The 15,287-nt window shown below is 38.5% G+C and overlaps 2 protein-coding genes across 6 annotated transcripts; one reads left to right on the forward strand and one right to left on the reverse strand.

Annotated features, from left to right (window-relative positions):
* The first annotated feature begins 620 nt into the window (after nucleotides 1–620).
* On the forward strand, nucleotides 621–5,830 carry LOC112561830. 2 transcript variants are annotated; one of them, XM_025234595.1, is made up of 9 exons: nucleotides 621–1,712; nucleotides 1,974–2,051; nucleotides 2,395–2,643; nucleotides 2,792–2,934; nucleotides 3,179–3,425; nucleotides 3,707–3,886; nucleotides 4,067–4,144; nucleotides 4,829–4,918; nucleotides 5,356–5,830. In XM_025234595.1, the coding sequence occupies exons 1-9, from the start codon at nucleotides 1,658–1,660 to the stop codon at nucleotides 5,559–5,561; spliced, it is 1,326 nt and encodes a 441-aa protein (XP_025090380.1). In that variant the 5' UTR covers nucleotides 621–1,657; the 3' UTR covers nucleotides 5,562–5,830. The 2 variants fall into 2 exon arrangements, with proteins under 2 accessions (XP_025090380.1, XP_025090379.1); XM_025234594.1 differs by having other exon boundaries at nucleotides 622–1,712; nucleotides 5,323–5,830.
* Nucleotides 5,831–6,800: 970 nt separating this feature from the next.
* LOC112561828 lies at nucleotides 6,801–14,020 on the reverse strand. Of its 4 annotated transcripts, none has more exons than XM_025234583.1 (12): nucleotides 13,732–14,020; nucleotides 13,379–13,469; nucleotides 12,680–12,867; nucleotides 12,201–12,330; nucleotides 11,948–12,075; nucleotides 11,397–11,592; nucleotides 10,671–10,967; nucleotides 10,148–10,314; nucleotides 9,694–9,844; nucleotides 9,082–9,384; nucleotides 8,121–8,209; nucleotides 6,801–7,782 (listed from the first exon to the last, which is right to left on the reverse strand). In XM_025234583.1, the coding sequence occupies exons 2-12, from the start codon at nucleotides 13,467–13,469 to the stop codon at nucleotides 7,780–7,782; spliced, it is 1,743 nt and encodes a 580-aa protein (XP_025090368.1). In that variant the 5' UTR covers nucleotides 13,732–14,020; the 3' UTR covers nucleotides 6,801–7,779. The 4 variants fall into 4 exon arrangements, with proteins under 4 accessions (XP_025090368.1, XP_025090366.1, XP_025090369.1 ...); XM_025234581.1 differs by having other exon boundaries at nucleotides 6,801–7,792; XM_025234584.1 differs by lacking the exon at nucleotides 9,082–9,384 and having other exon boundaries at nucleotides 6,801–7,792.
* Between the last annotated feature and the right edge of the window lie 1,267 nt (nucleotides 14,021–15,287).

The raw sequence follows: 15,287 nt of genomic DNA on the forward strand, positions 1-15,287 counted from the left end.
ACCAATCTTGTGGAAAATAGGCAAGAGAATTGTACTCGTGATGCCAGCTCTCCTCTGCTGCTTTTCTGCAACAAAACTATTTGATACAACTCAACTATTAGTTTAACTTGCACCACAAAGACCTTTACATCAAATGATAATTAAAATAAATCACTGAGAAACCAGTGGTATCATAGACTCCTCAATTTTTAAAAAATGTTGCAGCCAGCTGTCAGTCGTAGTCTGTGACAATAATGAGTACAAAAAACACCCTGTTGTGTGTATATAGGTGTGCTTGTGTGTTATTATTATTAAAGTATTAATAATAATACAAAATTTGTAAAGCGCATACTCAAACTCCTAAGGAGCATGCTCTTAGCGCTTAAGAACAAGATCGAAAAATGGACAGCATACGAGGGACACGAAAACAAACAAATAACACATGCACTAAGAAAGAATAAACAACAGTACTAAAAATGAATAAAATCAAATACAGAAAACACAAAGAGGAACCAAATGACAAGAACAAGAGCTGAGAGTAACATGATATTGCAAAAGGAAGGGTGTGACAAAGGACTATAGCATTATGGGAAAGGTTGTTAGGAGTAATGTTTACCGAAGAGGTGTGTTTTCAGTGCACGTGTAAAGGATTCAATAGTGGGTAGGTGGTGGACATGGACAGGGAGCGAGTTCCATTGTTTCGCTTCACAAGAACCAAAAGTCCTGTGACGATATGTTGTTGATGTTCTGATGACAAGAACGACCTGTCGGTGTGCTGTGGAGTATAAGCCAGTCGAAGGAATTTTCTAAGGAATCGGAACTTTCCAAACTGATTAATATGTGGAACTTTGTTTTTGTTACTTTGTGTTTATGGGTTATGTAAATGTGTCGTCACTAACTTCCTTCAAGAAAACAGGCCTAAGCTTCTCTAGAGTCTAGTATCCATGACATGTTTCTAGATGACGCAAGATTTTTAACTGTTATTTAAAAGACGTTTTTTCAGAATCCAACATTCCTGTTCCTTCTTGCGTAAACAAGGTTACTTCATTGTTAGGTCTTCCATATGGCCTTGCCCTGACTTACTCGTTTGAATGTTAGCAGTAAAACAGAGGTCAGGTGCAAACAACTTTCCCCAACTGTAGATGTTGAGAGAGAAGCTTAAACTAAAGAGTCAACTAAAAAGCTAATAATCGTTTTACCAGTTGGTTGGCTTGCTTGAACTTATTCCTCTTCTGCTTATTATTGTTGTTGATGCTGATGGATGATGCTGATGATGATGCTGCTGATGCTGATGCTGAGGAGGAGGAGGACGACGATGACGACGACATCCAAAAAAAAGAATCCAGACTGTGTTTTTAAACTGTCGAAACTGCTATCCTTTGAATATAATCCACAAATATCCACTCTATCAGATATAAATACTTATTTACTTTCTTACTCCTTAAAATGTAGATAAGAAAGGGAAAATTGTTTGGAAATTTAGGTTTGGTCAAAGTCATTTCAATAAGGAGAATTTAACACACACTCTCTCTCTCTCTCTCCCATATCCCAGTGTTAGCTTCGATTAAATATAGTGTCGTTTCATCTTACATAGGATTTTACAGGAACAGATATAACAAGGAAGTTAATTAAAGTCTACGAATAGTCTAGTAGGTCTGTGCCAAACATATACACAGCTATGGCTGTGAGCAGAGCTGTGTTAGTTTACTTGTGCATACTGCTTAAATACGTTTGTAAGTATTTTTTCTCTTTTCACAATCATCATCATCATCATCATCACAACAATAATAATCATAATAATAATCATAATATCATCATCATCTTTATGCGGCGTTTAACCGAAGAATAACTTCACATCACATCAGTTATACTAAGAACCATTAACCAACAGAAGAGAGTTGAAAGCTCATTAAAGAATTATAAGGTAGTTCCTATGTTGCTGACTGTATTTTATCTGTTTTACAAACTATTTTCCGGTCTGTTCTGTATTTTAGCGACATTTCTTATTCTTGATTGTGGATGGTCCAACGTGTCTACGGTCGAAGGAAAGGCAGCTCAGCTAAGATGCACCGGTAAACAAACGTATCTCCATCTTCAATTCTCATTTAAAACTACTGTACTCCTAATTAATTTTGACTGGATTTAAAATTCCCGTGTCTTTGGACATGGCTGAAATTTATTTACTGCACTCGTCAATTGAGGTTTGTCTTTTTACCACAAAATTTCAGATGAACACTTATTACTATATTATTCATCATCGTCGTCATCATCATCATCATGACAGGGTGTGGGGATGCACATTTTCTGACCAGCAATTTTAAAATTTATTGTTCTCCTATTCTCGGAAGGACACGTTGCATACGTGCCTTACTCTGCGTGCTTCTATGCTATATCTAGACTCTACTCACCTGACAGGTATAAATGCAGCTGAAGCGGTAGAATGGCGGCACATCATCCCAGGTGGAACAGCCAACGAAATCATTGTTTCCACATGCCAGGATCAAAACGTGTGCACGGACAACAGCCCCAGCAGGTACCGAGCCACTCGCCCCGCCAGCAACACCTCGGTGTTGACCATCGTCAGCGTCTCACGGGACGACACCGCCAGGTGGACCTGTCAGGCCGGAGGCGACCAAGACACCTGTTCTATGCCTGTTACCATCTGTAATTTGTCTGGGTTTTTTTTAAAGATATAAATTACAATTTTACATACAGGTAGGAAGGTTGAATGTATATTCAAATGTTTTATATGTGGAAATTTCCATTTAGATGGGACTATTCCTTTATTTAGAAAGTATTTTTCTGGCAACAGACCCTGCTGATGTGACGGAAAATTGCACGGTGACTGTAAAAGAGGAGAGTGTTGAGGTGTCATGCACCATCTACAAAGCTTATCCATCGCCTACCTGTACCTGGTCTGAATATTTCTACCCTGCAGACAGACTCAGTTTGCTGGTAAATAAAGTTTATAGTAAAACATTGATTAGCACTCTGTAGGTTTATTCTTTTGAACGTGTGCTACCGCAGCTGTGGTAAGGTCAGGCCTTAACCCTTTAGTTGTTTGCCTATTTCAATGTTAATAATAAAGACCTACTAAAGATTATTGAGAATAATTATGCTATAATTATAATAAAGATGGGCGTGGGGATGAAGGTGTGATAAAAAAAATGTGCTAATGTTCTTCGGTGTTATATTACAGAACGACACATATATGGAACCTCCAAAAACCTTTATTGAAAACGGAAATTTGTACTACAACACTTCCTGTCGGGTGTTCAGAAACGTCACCAAGCAGGTGGGAACTTTTAATTACACCGTCGTTATCTACCCCGGGGCTGTGGTGCGGTCCTCGGTCGTGGCAGTGGGGTCAGGATCACGGTCGTCTGCTATACAGACCACACCATCTTCTGCTACAACCTCTGAAGCTACTACACCATCAACTACAAGTAACTGGACGTTTTCTAGTACTGCTTGCTTCTTTAGCAAATTATATATTTCTATCTTTGTGGTTTGTGTATAATGGTTACTGTAGACCTGTGTCATTTAATGGGGTAATTCACTCTGACTTTTGATAAATATTTTTCTTAGCCCAGCCCAGGTCTCAGTTCGGGACCTCAAAATGAACAGTAGTAATCACACTGGTTCAGGTTTGATTTTTTTTTAAGATTCTTTCTTTTTACCAAGGCAACACGTTGTCCTTATTGAACTCTGATGTTCTTGTGGCCAGAATCAGAGGACACCACCAGCGAGGTACCGTCAGCTCCAGCAGCTGCATCCGTTGCCGTGTCGGCGCTCGTACCTCATGGAGTCATTGGCATCGGGGTTGGAGCAGTGGTTCTTGTTGCTATAGTAATCGCAGTTACCTGCATTATTTACAAACGGCGGTTGAAAAGGATTCAGAGAAACGGTTGGTGCACAGCGAGGTTAATAATTCATAAGAAAATAATTAAATAGCATGCGAAATATTTTTTGCAATTGTGTGTGTGTGTGTGTATACTCGCATGTACGTATGAATGTGACTGTCGTTTCATGACTAGAATCGTGGTGTCAGGAGACAAAGTTATGCTACATACGTCCGTTTTTGTAGGTTTGTCTGTTGGTTACAATCAAGACAGTGGACAAAGTGAGGGACCAAAAGACATTATTCAAAATGCTACCCACATTGGTAAGGCCAATTTCGTCCCTTCTCTCTCTCTCTCCCCCCCCCCCCCCTATAAAAATTTAAAATATACGCACGACGATAAAAAAAAAGGTGTAGTGGGTGCAAACATTTAAAAAATAGTTCAAAATAGTGATTGGCGAATGCTTAGCAAAAGGAGAGCAGTATTCATAAGTTAATTAGGCGTCTCTGCTTACAAAGTGGTCATTATTTTTACCTCTTTCTGTGCCTCTTTCTGTTCTAAAAATGAAAGACAAGTACTCTTTCAGAGTTAGAGAAATAGTATTTTGTACTGTATTTTAATTAGTCTTTAGAAACAAATTGCAACCCCACTAGACTTTTAAGTATTTTAGAATAAAAAGATTATATATATAATACTAAGAAAAATTAGCTTTGAGGCCAGTGCTGGTCTTATCATCTACAGAAAATGGAAGGTTCCAATCAAGGATCTTAGTTTTTTTCTTGATTTATTGATATGTGCCTTCTTTCTTTCTTCTTTTCTTCCTGCCTTTCTTCATTTCTATTTCTTTCCTTCAAGTCCTTTGCGTGCTGCCATCAAATCTGTACATGTACTTGTGTTTTTCTTTAACTAGTTCTATGAACAGATTCTGATCCAAATTCATCTAGCTAAGCATCAGTTTGTCATTCTAAATTATCTGTAAATAATATTTCTTATTTATTTCAATAAAGAGTCGTTGGATGATGGCAGACCGACGACAAACTCAGCCCGCTTTGTAAACACCGAAGGCGTCTATGATGAGATCCTGGAGCCTGACACAGGTATGGGTGTGATTGTTTGTTGTAAGATCGAGATAGTTCTTGTTTGAGGTCTCAGCTCAGATTTCCATGGTTTCCAGCTGTGGACATCTGCAGCCCCCTTATTAAAGAGCAGAGACATGTTGAGATAACTTTGACATTTACCAGGAAACCTACAGATTGATTTGAGAGCCTTTCACAATTATGATAACTGGAATTTCACCACTTACCAGAAAAACAGATAGCTGTATTTTTCATAAATATGTACAAAATGATGATTGTGAACTAGTTTACACACACTGCATCTGTTTGTGTGTAAACTAGTTCAAAATTGAATTTTCCAACTATATTCCAACAATATGTCACTAAACATTAACTTTAGGCTTTTTTTGAATCTTTAAGTTTTTCAATGTTTGATATGTTGACAGATTTCCATCAATATACATCTCTTTCGCGGCCAGATTCTCTGCCGACATCAGCAGCTGTTGACGAAGACGACCAATATTTAACACCTGTAAACGCCTGTGTTACCTTTGGAGACGGTTATGTGTGTATGACAAATCCCACAACAGAGGACAGAGAACCATCTACTCTTCCTTCACCTCCAGCACTAGACTATATGTTAGACAATGACAATGGCTACTTGCTTCCTGCACTCAGACTCTAGAAATGCTCCCATTATATCGAAAAATGCAATTTTCCTATATCCATGGTGATGGAGGAATTATCTCACCTATAACTCCAACGGAAGGCTTCAGTCTCGCTCAGACAGTGAGACTTGTTGGTATAAAGAGAAGTCCACAAACCAGTGTCACGACACCGCCGGTGCCTCTCGTTTTTCGCTCTCTCCAACTCACCAGCGGGTCGGACAATTGCGCGTTCTTTCGTTCCAATTGAAGAATGATTCGCCTGTACGAGTCTGTCTGTTTACTGATCAAAATTACCAACCAAAAAAAATAGATCCTAACTATAAAAGCAAAACGGTCTCTAACACCACAGTTTTTCCTTCAATCTCCACTTCTACAAAGTACAAGGAACACCTCACACGCTATAAACTCACTGTCTTGGCAGTCGTTTCTCCTTTCACATTAGTACATTCGATCTCTGATTAGCAAATCGCATTGTCTTGGCAAATGCTTTCACCTCTCCCTTTCCGCTCTCTAACTTTCTTCTTCTTCCACTCGCTAACGCTCTTCCTCTTCTATCTACTCTCTAACGTCCTCTTCTTCTCTCTATTCTCCAGCGTCCTTCTTCTTCTAAATCCCCTCTAACGTCCTTCTGCTTCCATATTCCTTCTAACGTCTCTCCCGCTTACCTCACTATTTCTTTTTGACGTCACTATACGTCATTTGTCACGTTTTATTTAGAGAACGTCCATCATTAGCACGCTTTCATCTACACACGCGCCCAGTCCTAGCACTCTGACTAGATCCATGACAACCAGCCAATGTGTATTTCTCAGTTATCTCAGACTCGATGACTTGAAAGTCTATATTAGACACAATATATATGCTACCTGTCATTTCTAGTGCAGTTACTCATTTGGACAATGTGTATCTTCAACCATGTCAAAGCAGACTGTCAAAAGCTTTGTTTTACTAAAAAACATTTATGTGAAAATTGGCTTTAGTCTTTAAACTGCTTCTGTATTTTTTCTCCCCTCTTTCTCTCTCCCCTTTAAAACAGTCAAATCACATGGCAAGTCATTGCTTTATCTATTTATCTTTCTATCTAGCTAATCTAATCTTTGTATTGATATATGCACAAATAAATATACGAAACCAGTTCTGTCCATTTTTTCTGGTCATTGAATGCGTAGCTAAAGATAAAGGATAAGAGATAGTCAGACAGCGAGTGAGAGACAATGTACAGAGCCATCACAAAAATTTCCTGTGCAAGACAAATGTGACCTTTAACATTTTATTCCTCAACCACAATAAGTTCATGAGACAATCTCCACTTTTAATTTGAACAAAAGAGTGGTCATCATTCTTCTCTACTGATGGAAATGATTTAATATCACATTTGTTGAAAACTTCAGAACTCTAGGATCAGGCCCGTTCTTAGCCCCCGCGGGGCCCGAGGCAAAAGTCATGTGCGGGGCCCTCACGCCACGATCACACGGTTTTAGTTGGGATGTGACTGTGGGTGGAATTTGTTGTCATTACAGTCACTGGCCACTGGCCACTAAACCAAAACAGGGCCAACATATAGTGCCTGTGTCTGGACTCTAGATTGTGGGTGTCAAGAAAAGAAGCAGTTTAATATCAGCTGGCTTCGATTCTTAGCACCAGCAGGTCTGTACCACTGACCACTGTACACACATATTTATCAACAAAATTAACATGAAAATGGTGATTTTATATATAGAGAGAGAAAACTCTCCTCCCCAGACCTACGAAATCTTGGTGTTATAGTGGACACGTCACTGTCTTCTGAATCTCACATTATATACAGTCTGCAAATCCATCTTTCATGACCTTTGCAGGATCAGTCACATCTGACCCTTCCTGCCAGTTGCCGCTATCAAAAAGTTTCTATCTTCATTCGCATGTCATTTGGATTATTGCAACTCTCCACTCGTCATTGTCCCAAACCACTTACAGGACACTAGTACAGGACTCAAGAAAATATCGGCGAAAAGCAGACCATGCTGCACCCCTCCTCCGCCAACTAAACTGTCTAACTGGTTGAGCTCCATCTTTTAAGAAAATAAAATAAAAAAAAGAAAAGAAATCATTCACAATTCAGAGAACTCTTCCATTCACTCCTTCATTGCCACTTCTTCGTCCAGGCCATCTAACAAATTCTGTTTTTATCAGTCGTTCATCAGCTTTCTTTTTCTTTGTTGTATAGTCAACCATCGGTGTCGTTTTTCAACAACTTCACTGTAATGTGCTATACAAAATTCAAATAATGGCTATATTTGGTATTATTATATAAACAAGAAGATACAGCAATACATAAACAAGTAATCTCACATCTCTTGAAAGTTGTATAAAAAGAACAGCACAAGTCTATAACTATAGCTACTTTACCATGGACAAATTAAAATTAAAAAACATCTTCAGCAACAGATAGTTATAAAATATTGTCATAGTTGACACAACTTCACAGGGGTTTGTTTTTTGGTGGGTTTTTTTGACAATTTTTGCTTTTGTAAGGTTTTCCTGATTTAAGAGGTGAATGACAAAGTCAAGAGCTAAACATTGATCTCATCACTTACCAAAATGATTTTGGGAAAAAGACATAAAATGAGTAGAATAATGGATGGTCGAGTCGTACTGCAAGACTGGACTGAGCCTTGGGGTGTGCCTGTTAAAAGAAAAACACTTTTGTCAGTAAGAAGAACAAGCATGCATTCACTGCCAATGTGAAAGATGTGATTGCCTACTTAAACTGTCATCAGTCTAATGTAATAACACTAGTTAAAGTAACTGTATATTGCATAGTCACATGATGGCACATCATGTTACTAAACTAAAGTTCCTAGTTCTCCAAGCAATCTGTCAATTACAACATTCTCCAACAGGTAAACTATTTTTATTAAATATCTATTTTTATTATTTTATTATTTCACAAGCTGCACGGACTGTAAAAACAAGTTGAATGGATTTCTAGTCAAAGACCTTGCTGATGAGTTACTTTCATTATAGCACCTTCAGTTATAAAAAAATGTTTCCTTTACCCTCGGTACATGCGCATATGTAAAACATAACACTCTAGGTCTCAGTATGAAGTAACATAAATATACGACACAAAAATTATTTCTACCTCCATCGGCACATTCTTTTGTTTCTGTGATATCAACTCCCTAAACCTTGAAACTCAAATCTGACAGGAACTAAAGTAGCTCAGTGAAAATTTTTTAAGTCCAAAGCGTTAGCAAACCGCTATAGAACAGATTAACAAACATGAGAGATTATACTGAACCCAGGTTATGAGACCTGAACGGAATATTACCCTGATGTTTTCATTTTTCCCAGGCAGAAACCTCATTTCTCGGTAGTTTAGAAATAAATTACTTCATAGGATTGAAAAAAAATTGCAGAAAACTCTATTAACTAAATATATTAGTCAATATTTAAACACATGTACATTACTGCATGGAGGAACAAGCACGAGGGGAGGCAGCAAATAACAGAAGAATAAAATGAGAGAAAAGGGAACTAATAAGGTTGTCTCACCATCTTTCACGTCCAGAACAATTGTTTTTGTGAGGCTGTAGGTGTCGGTCAAGTGGGTTGCCGAACACTGGCACTGCAGCCCGTGGTCTTCGTTGGTCAGTTCAAGGGTTAAGGTCTGGCTGACGCTGGTGGGGTGTCTAGAGTTCGAACCTTTGTTGGGGATTTCTCGCTCACCACACCCAAAGTTTACACGATCAACGAGAGGGTTGCCGCCGTTTACCGTGCAGGTCATAATTAGCTTATCGCCAGCATAGTAGGCCTTTTTGTTGTTGTAATCAATTTCCGGAGGTCCTTGAGGTGCGACTGTAAATATCAAAGCATATAGATGTGTAAACATTTTGGGGGCAAACTGCTATTAAGAATTCTCACGCCTCGCTCACATGTTATTATGTCAAAGTTTTCATATTTTAATATTACTGTCACATCTTTGTAAGTTAATGATAAAGCGTTTAACACTAGAAGACAAAATAAAACCAAATCATAACATACTGTGAAATAGATGTCCAAAAAATGTAGAAAAATCAACATCAGAAAAACAGAACTACATGTATAGTCAAGCCAAGACGCTCAGCAGAGCAATGTTATAACATCATAGAAAAACCTAATGCTTACACTGGATGTACAGTTTTGTGGAAACCACTTCCTTTGGGACTGAAGAAGCAGAAGGGTTCACCACGGTACAGTTGATTACTCGTCCGTTGTCTTCTGGTTTTGGAATAATAGTAAATATTTTCTGGAAGTTAAACATTCCTGAGGGCTCCAGCTGTAATGAAGTAAAACAGAAACTATTCTATATTTTTTTCTAAAGGATGCTTCGTTTGATTTGTATACTTTGTTCGCATGATGAACCTTAATAAGACGCGGAGTTCTACGGGAATTTAAGTGAGTATCTTCGATATTAAATGTCTTTTGATTCTGCCTTGACAGCAATCAAAGTATACACAATGTGTCCACGCACAATTTTTTTCCCGGAACAGTTTAAAAACAATTTCTAAGGTTTTCAAAACACTGGGGAGGCACTTTGTGTGGTATTGCCTTTAATACCTATAAATTACAATCAACTCGCCTTAGTTTCTACTGTTGCTGATGGTTTGCCATCACAAGTTATGATAGGGATCGGATTAACTCCCTTGACTTGCAAATGAAGTTGATACTCCTGATCTCGATTATACACAAACGGCGTGGTCTCTTTATGACTTGCATAGTCGGGAAATGCCACAAACCGAGGTCCAACTGGAGACAGAAACAAGTTTCATTAATTCGTCCTTTTTTTTGCAATAGGTGACTATTGTTGGACACTGCTATTCTCTGGCCCCCCAAAATTCCCTAAACCATCAGAATTAATTTTTAAAAAATCGTATTAAACTTTAGTTTAAGATACTAAGTAATGAGCAGGACAGATTTTTAGGCTGACATTTTAAGCAGTACATAAATTTGTGGCAAACTCGTCGCCTGAATACCGCGGATTAAACCCTTGCTAGAAACATCAAAAAGATGGAACTGCAAAAGTTATTAGGTGGGGAGAAAATTAACAAAGATAATGCAGAACATAGATATGATTTATCCTGAGGGGAAAGAGAGAGACCTACAGGCAATCTTTGGCTGATACGTCTCTGTAACGTCGCCCGTGTGATGGTGAACGATGCACGTGTAGTCTTGCTCCGTAGTATTCCACGGGACAAACGAGGCTTTCAGAGTGCTGGAGTTCTTGGACGTCTGCGGAATAGGCAGGACCTTGCCATCGGGGCTCAGAAACTTCACATCGCCAGGTGGCGCTCCGGGGTCGCTTACGACGCACGTGCACAGGTCAGCATCCTTCTTTTGTGCATCCTGGAAGTCTATGAAGGTGCTGATACAGTTTTGTAGAGTGGGTTTGGCTGGTTTCCCTGTTACATGGGAAAAACTTCTTTTAAATATTATACTACGAAATGGAAAATTAATCTTTAATACTTATCTTTATCTAACGAATACTGCCTCTGCTTCTTCACAATGGGTGTGGCATGAGACTAGCAACATCAACGGTACATACACCTGTTTATCATAAATTCTCACCCTGACAATGTGAAGGCATCTGTGTACAATAGTGATTTTAGTTTGAAAATATTGTTTTAAACTCTTTCTGTGGATTTTGAAGTTTGTAGAATGAAAGGAGAGTTCTCTGCTTAGACTTAGGTAAGCGGTGCCTTGTAGTTCACTTTTCAGAAACCCTCTTGTATTCTACAAGACAGAAAATACAGTTTCGACAAGGTTGATGGTGTACCAAAAGATTGACTGTCGTAAGTTTTCTGTTCCTGACTTTCTACCAAAAAACTTACTAATTTGAAAAGTTCCGTTCACTTCAATCTCCCTCGTTAGTGGAGAAACAGAAACTTTGTATTTATAGGATCCCTCTTCTTCTGGAAGTAACTTTGAAAGCACACATCTAAAACTGTAGTAGTCTCTCATGTTACTGGTGTAGACATTTTGTGTCACACTGACGTAGGCAGACGAGATTTCAACATACTTCCGATCCTGAAGAACATTAACAAAACTGGTTAGTTCAAATTAATGCACATCCTTGGGGGCTTATAAAAGCCGAATGGAAACGAGAGTAAGAAAATGTTTGACGACTGTTTATATGCTTTAAAGACACCAAAGGCAACCTCAAAATTAAAGATCATTAATAAACTTGCATTGATTAATAGATGTTTTTCATCAATCAGTTATTAAGCAATATATTTGGAACATGGTTTCCCACTAGAAAAGTTCTTCCTCATAATATATGTTTCAAATTACTTTGTTCGCATGATGAACCTTAACCTTTTCAAATCTTCAGTACCATAAGCCTCGCCATTATTCTTTAATAAATTTGATTGATAGCCAGTACCTGGATTTTCTCATAGAATTCACATTTGAAAGCGGTTTCTGGGTACACCTTTGATACCAGCAGGGTTCCGTTGATGAACTTTTTGTACTCATCGAAGACAACGCTCACGAATTGCACATCTGGTGGATCTGAAAAAGTAATGCTTGGTCAGAGGATATATGCGTAGAAAGATCTACCTGAATTGATATATGACAGCAAATATACATGTACACACATTAAAATGTATGGAAGTAAGTAATAAAAGTCCACGTACAGACAACGGCATTTACTCTGCACTCAGCGCTGTCTGACCCCACGGTGAACCTCCAGGTCCCGACTATATTGGTGCCATCCCTCTCCACCTTCACAACGACCATCTGTGACGTGGCATTGGGTCTAGACAGCTATCAAACAGACAATTGTTTGCTTGTATCAGTATTCTATGGTGACTAAAGTGCCATGCCCATAGTTTACTGGATAAGATCATACATGTTACACAGACATGTGCTCTGTAGTCAGGTCTCCAACATGGCCGGCTTGCAAGATCTCATAGTTTCACTAAAGTCTGTTATATAGCAAAGCTCCATGAAGCTATCACAGTGTCTTTAGGTCAGATTGTTGACAGAAACATTCCATTAACATTCGTTTATCATTTTTATACATTAAAAAGTTCATAAACTGAAAAGGTCACCAACGGGCATTTTACGTTTGTCGCGGGATATCCGAATGTAATCCTGATATGTAAAAGCTCACCTGGAAAATATTCCTAGCTGGAAAGCAGGAACCCGTTGCATCACAGAAGCCTATGTCAGTCACGTGATTTGTGATAACAAATCGCACAGTTACCGTTGAATTTGGCGGGAAATCAAAGACCCAAATGGCATGGTTTGTATCTTCAATCGCGTTTCCTTCCCTGCCGCAGTCGGCTTTGAGGGTTAGACCTGTTTGTCCAGCAGAGACAGGTATCAAGATTAATTTTGTCAGGATTATGTAAGACTTTGTAAAATTCATTCCCTAGAGGCGTGACCAGAGGTATAGGCGTGCAATAAATACGCGCATTGGTATATAAAACATATAAAACACATATAAAAGCTGAGAGTACTTATTTCGATATTTGCTTTTTTAGTCCAGAATATCAAACATGGGTATTCGTCGGAGACTAGTTGACAGTGACATTTAAAGATGCAAACAAGAACTAACTCATTTTGTAACGCCAAAATATAACCAAACAGCCCATAACAATTTAATTGTTAATATTTTAAATGCTGTTATTATAATTTTGAATTTTGCATTGTACACATGAAAGAGACATGTTATAGAAATATAACTGATATATAACAGATATCGAGGCATATTATTATGTTTTGTATAATCATCTACAGACAGACGCTGAACTGTTGAAATATAAAACTATTCAAGCAGTTAGGAACTTGGTATGTTATTGTATTTTACCTATTTCTAGAAACAAAAGGAGAAAAACCACTTGTGCGAGGAGCAACATTTTGGACTTGTGGCAATCAGCTTTCCTTACGACAGACAGCATCTGCGAGTAAATCGTAAAACTTAATGAACTTCAAGAACTTGAATTCAAGGGCAAAAAATATATATATATTTCTCAATCATGCTACCCAGAAAGCTTGCAAGAGTAGTGAAAAATAATTTCAGGAAATATGATGTAAAGACAATCTTTACGAAACTCGTTTGAGTAGTGCACTAACTTCTAGCTCAAACGTAAAAATAAAATCACGAATATAATTTGAAAAATAATAAGAATTATTATTATTATTATTATTATTATTACCTACCGCTTGGTATCTCCAAAATCAGATCCATAGAAAGACGACATGAACTGTATAACCGTAACTCAGCAAAGAGCTGTCCCAATAGGCAAGAATACATAGGCAAGATTCGTTCCCATAAGCTTGTAAGCAAAATTCCGACGAGTCTATTAAAAGAACACTGAAAGCAACCGCTCTGGCAATGAGTCCGAAACTGCCTCACATAAAAGCAGCAATATTTAGAGACATGTACTTATTTAGTAAACTCTAAACGTGTAACGAAGGGAAACTTAAGCCTGTTTTAAGGGATGAAAAAATAACACAAAATAAAAGTCTATCAACAATCTAATAATGTGGAAAGTCCGATTTCTAGAAAATATGATTAGTCTATCTGGTCTACTAAGCCTAAAGCCTAAGCCGGTTTTATGTGATCCAATATATATATAATTCAGGGCTTCTGCTTACGCAAAAAAAAAATGCGTAGAGTACGCATTAAAAGTTCGGAGGACCCCTTCAAATTTGGGCGAAGAACACATACAAAATTGGGTAAGTGTGGTGTCTGACAACGTAGCTCAATCTATTGTTGTCGTCTGCTACAGGGTGATAGTAACTTCCCTTGCACTGAGTTTATTTTCCCTTACCAAGAAGAGTTCCATTAAAGGCCGATATCTTCCCACCGGGGGGAAGTGAGTGGTATCGCCCGTGCAAGGGAAGGTAGGAGTACACGAGGTGCGGACTGCCATCGGCCAGTCGTCTTCAATTACTACCCGGACAAAAGGCGGGGTGGACATCACAGGCACTGCCGACTAGCATGGCAATAAATCGTCTCCCTCACCCAGTACTTGCGTAGGGTCTGAGCGTTGATGCGAAACGACTTCTGTCTGAACATTCTGTCGGGGTTAGGACTGACTGTATTCTCCACAAACAAACAAAACTAGAATGTATAAAGGAGAGAAGAATGAACAGCGCAAATGACACAAACATAAAAACAACTGAATTGATCGCATAATGGTCGGGTTAGATAAGCAAAGAAAGACACAGTGGGGGCGCTATGTTGCAGTCGTGAATTGTTGGCAATTTGTAAAAGTTCAAAGATTGGACTCAAACCGAGGTGTACTTTAGGTCAGTCATCAGGAGGAATGAACTGAAAGTATTAAATATTATTATCCCCTCTTATGAGTAAAGAAAGATGTAAGGAAAGACAGTATGTTCAGATAGAAGCCGTTTCGCCTCACTTTTCTTAGACCCTACAGCAAGTACTAGTCGGCTGAGAAAGGCGTTTTATTGCTAAATATAGTTTGCAACTGAAACTCGTTTAATTTATTTGTACAGTTTCAAACACCTTCGATCCCCCTTCATCTCATGATTTACGTAACATTCAGAATCCACTGAATGTCACTGAGCTGTGGGAGTCACGTCTTGCAGAGGTTCGCTTTTCTACCTTGCGCCAGGTTTTTTTTTTATCCCAACTTTTATACTTTTAGCAACGTGCCACCTCTCGTTGATGTTTCTTACAACTCTAGTTCTCACTAACTTATTAATTGCCAGGTTATGGTTGAGAACTTCCTCTTGAATGATGGCAT

Source organism: Pomacea canaliculata, linkage group LG4 (genome assembly GCF_003073045.1).
Source record: "Pomacea canaliculata isolate SZHN2017 linkage group LG4, ASM307304v1, whole genome shotgun sequence".
NCBI lineage: Eukaryota > Metazoa > Mollusca > Gastropoda > Architaenioglossa > Ampullariidae > Pomacea > Pomacea canaliculata.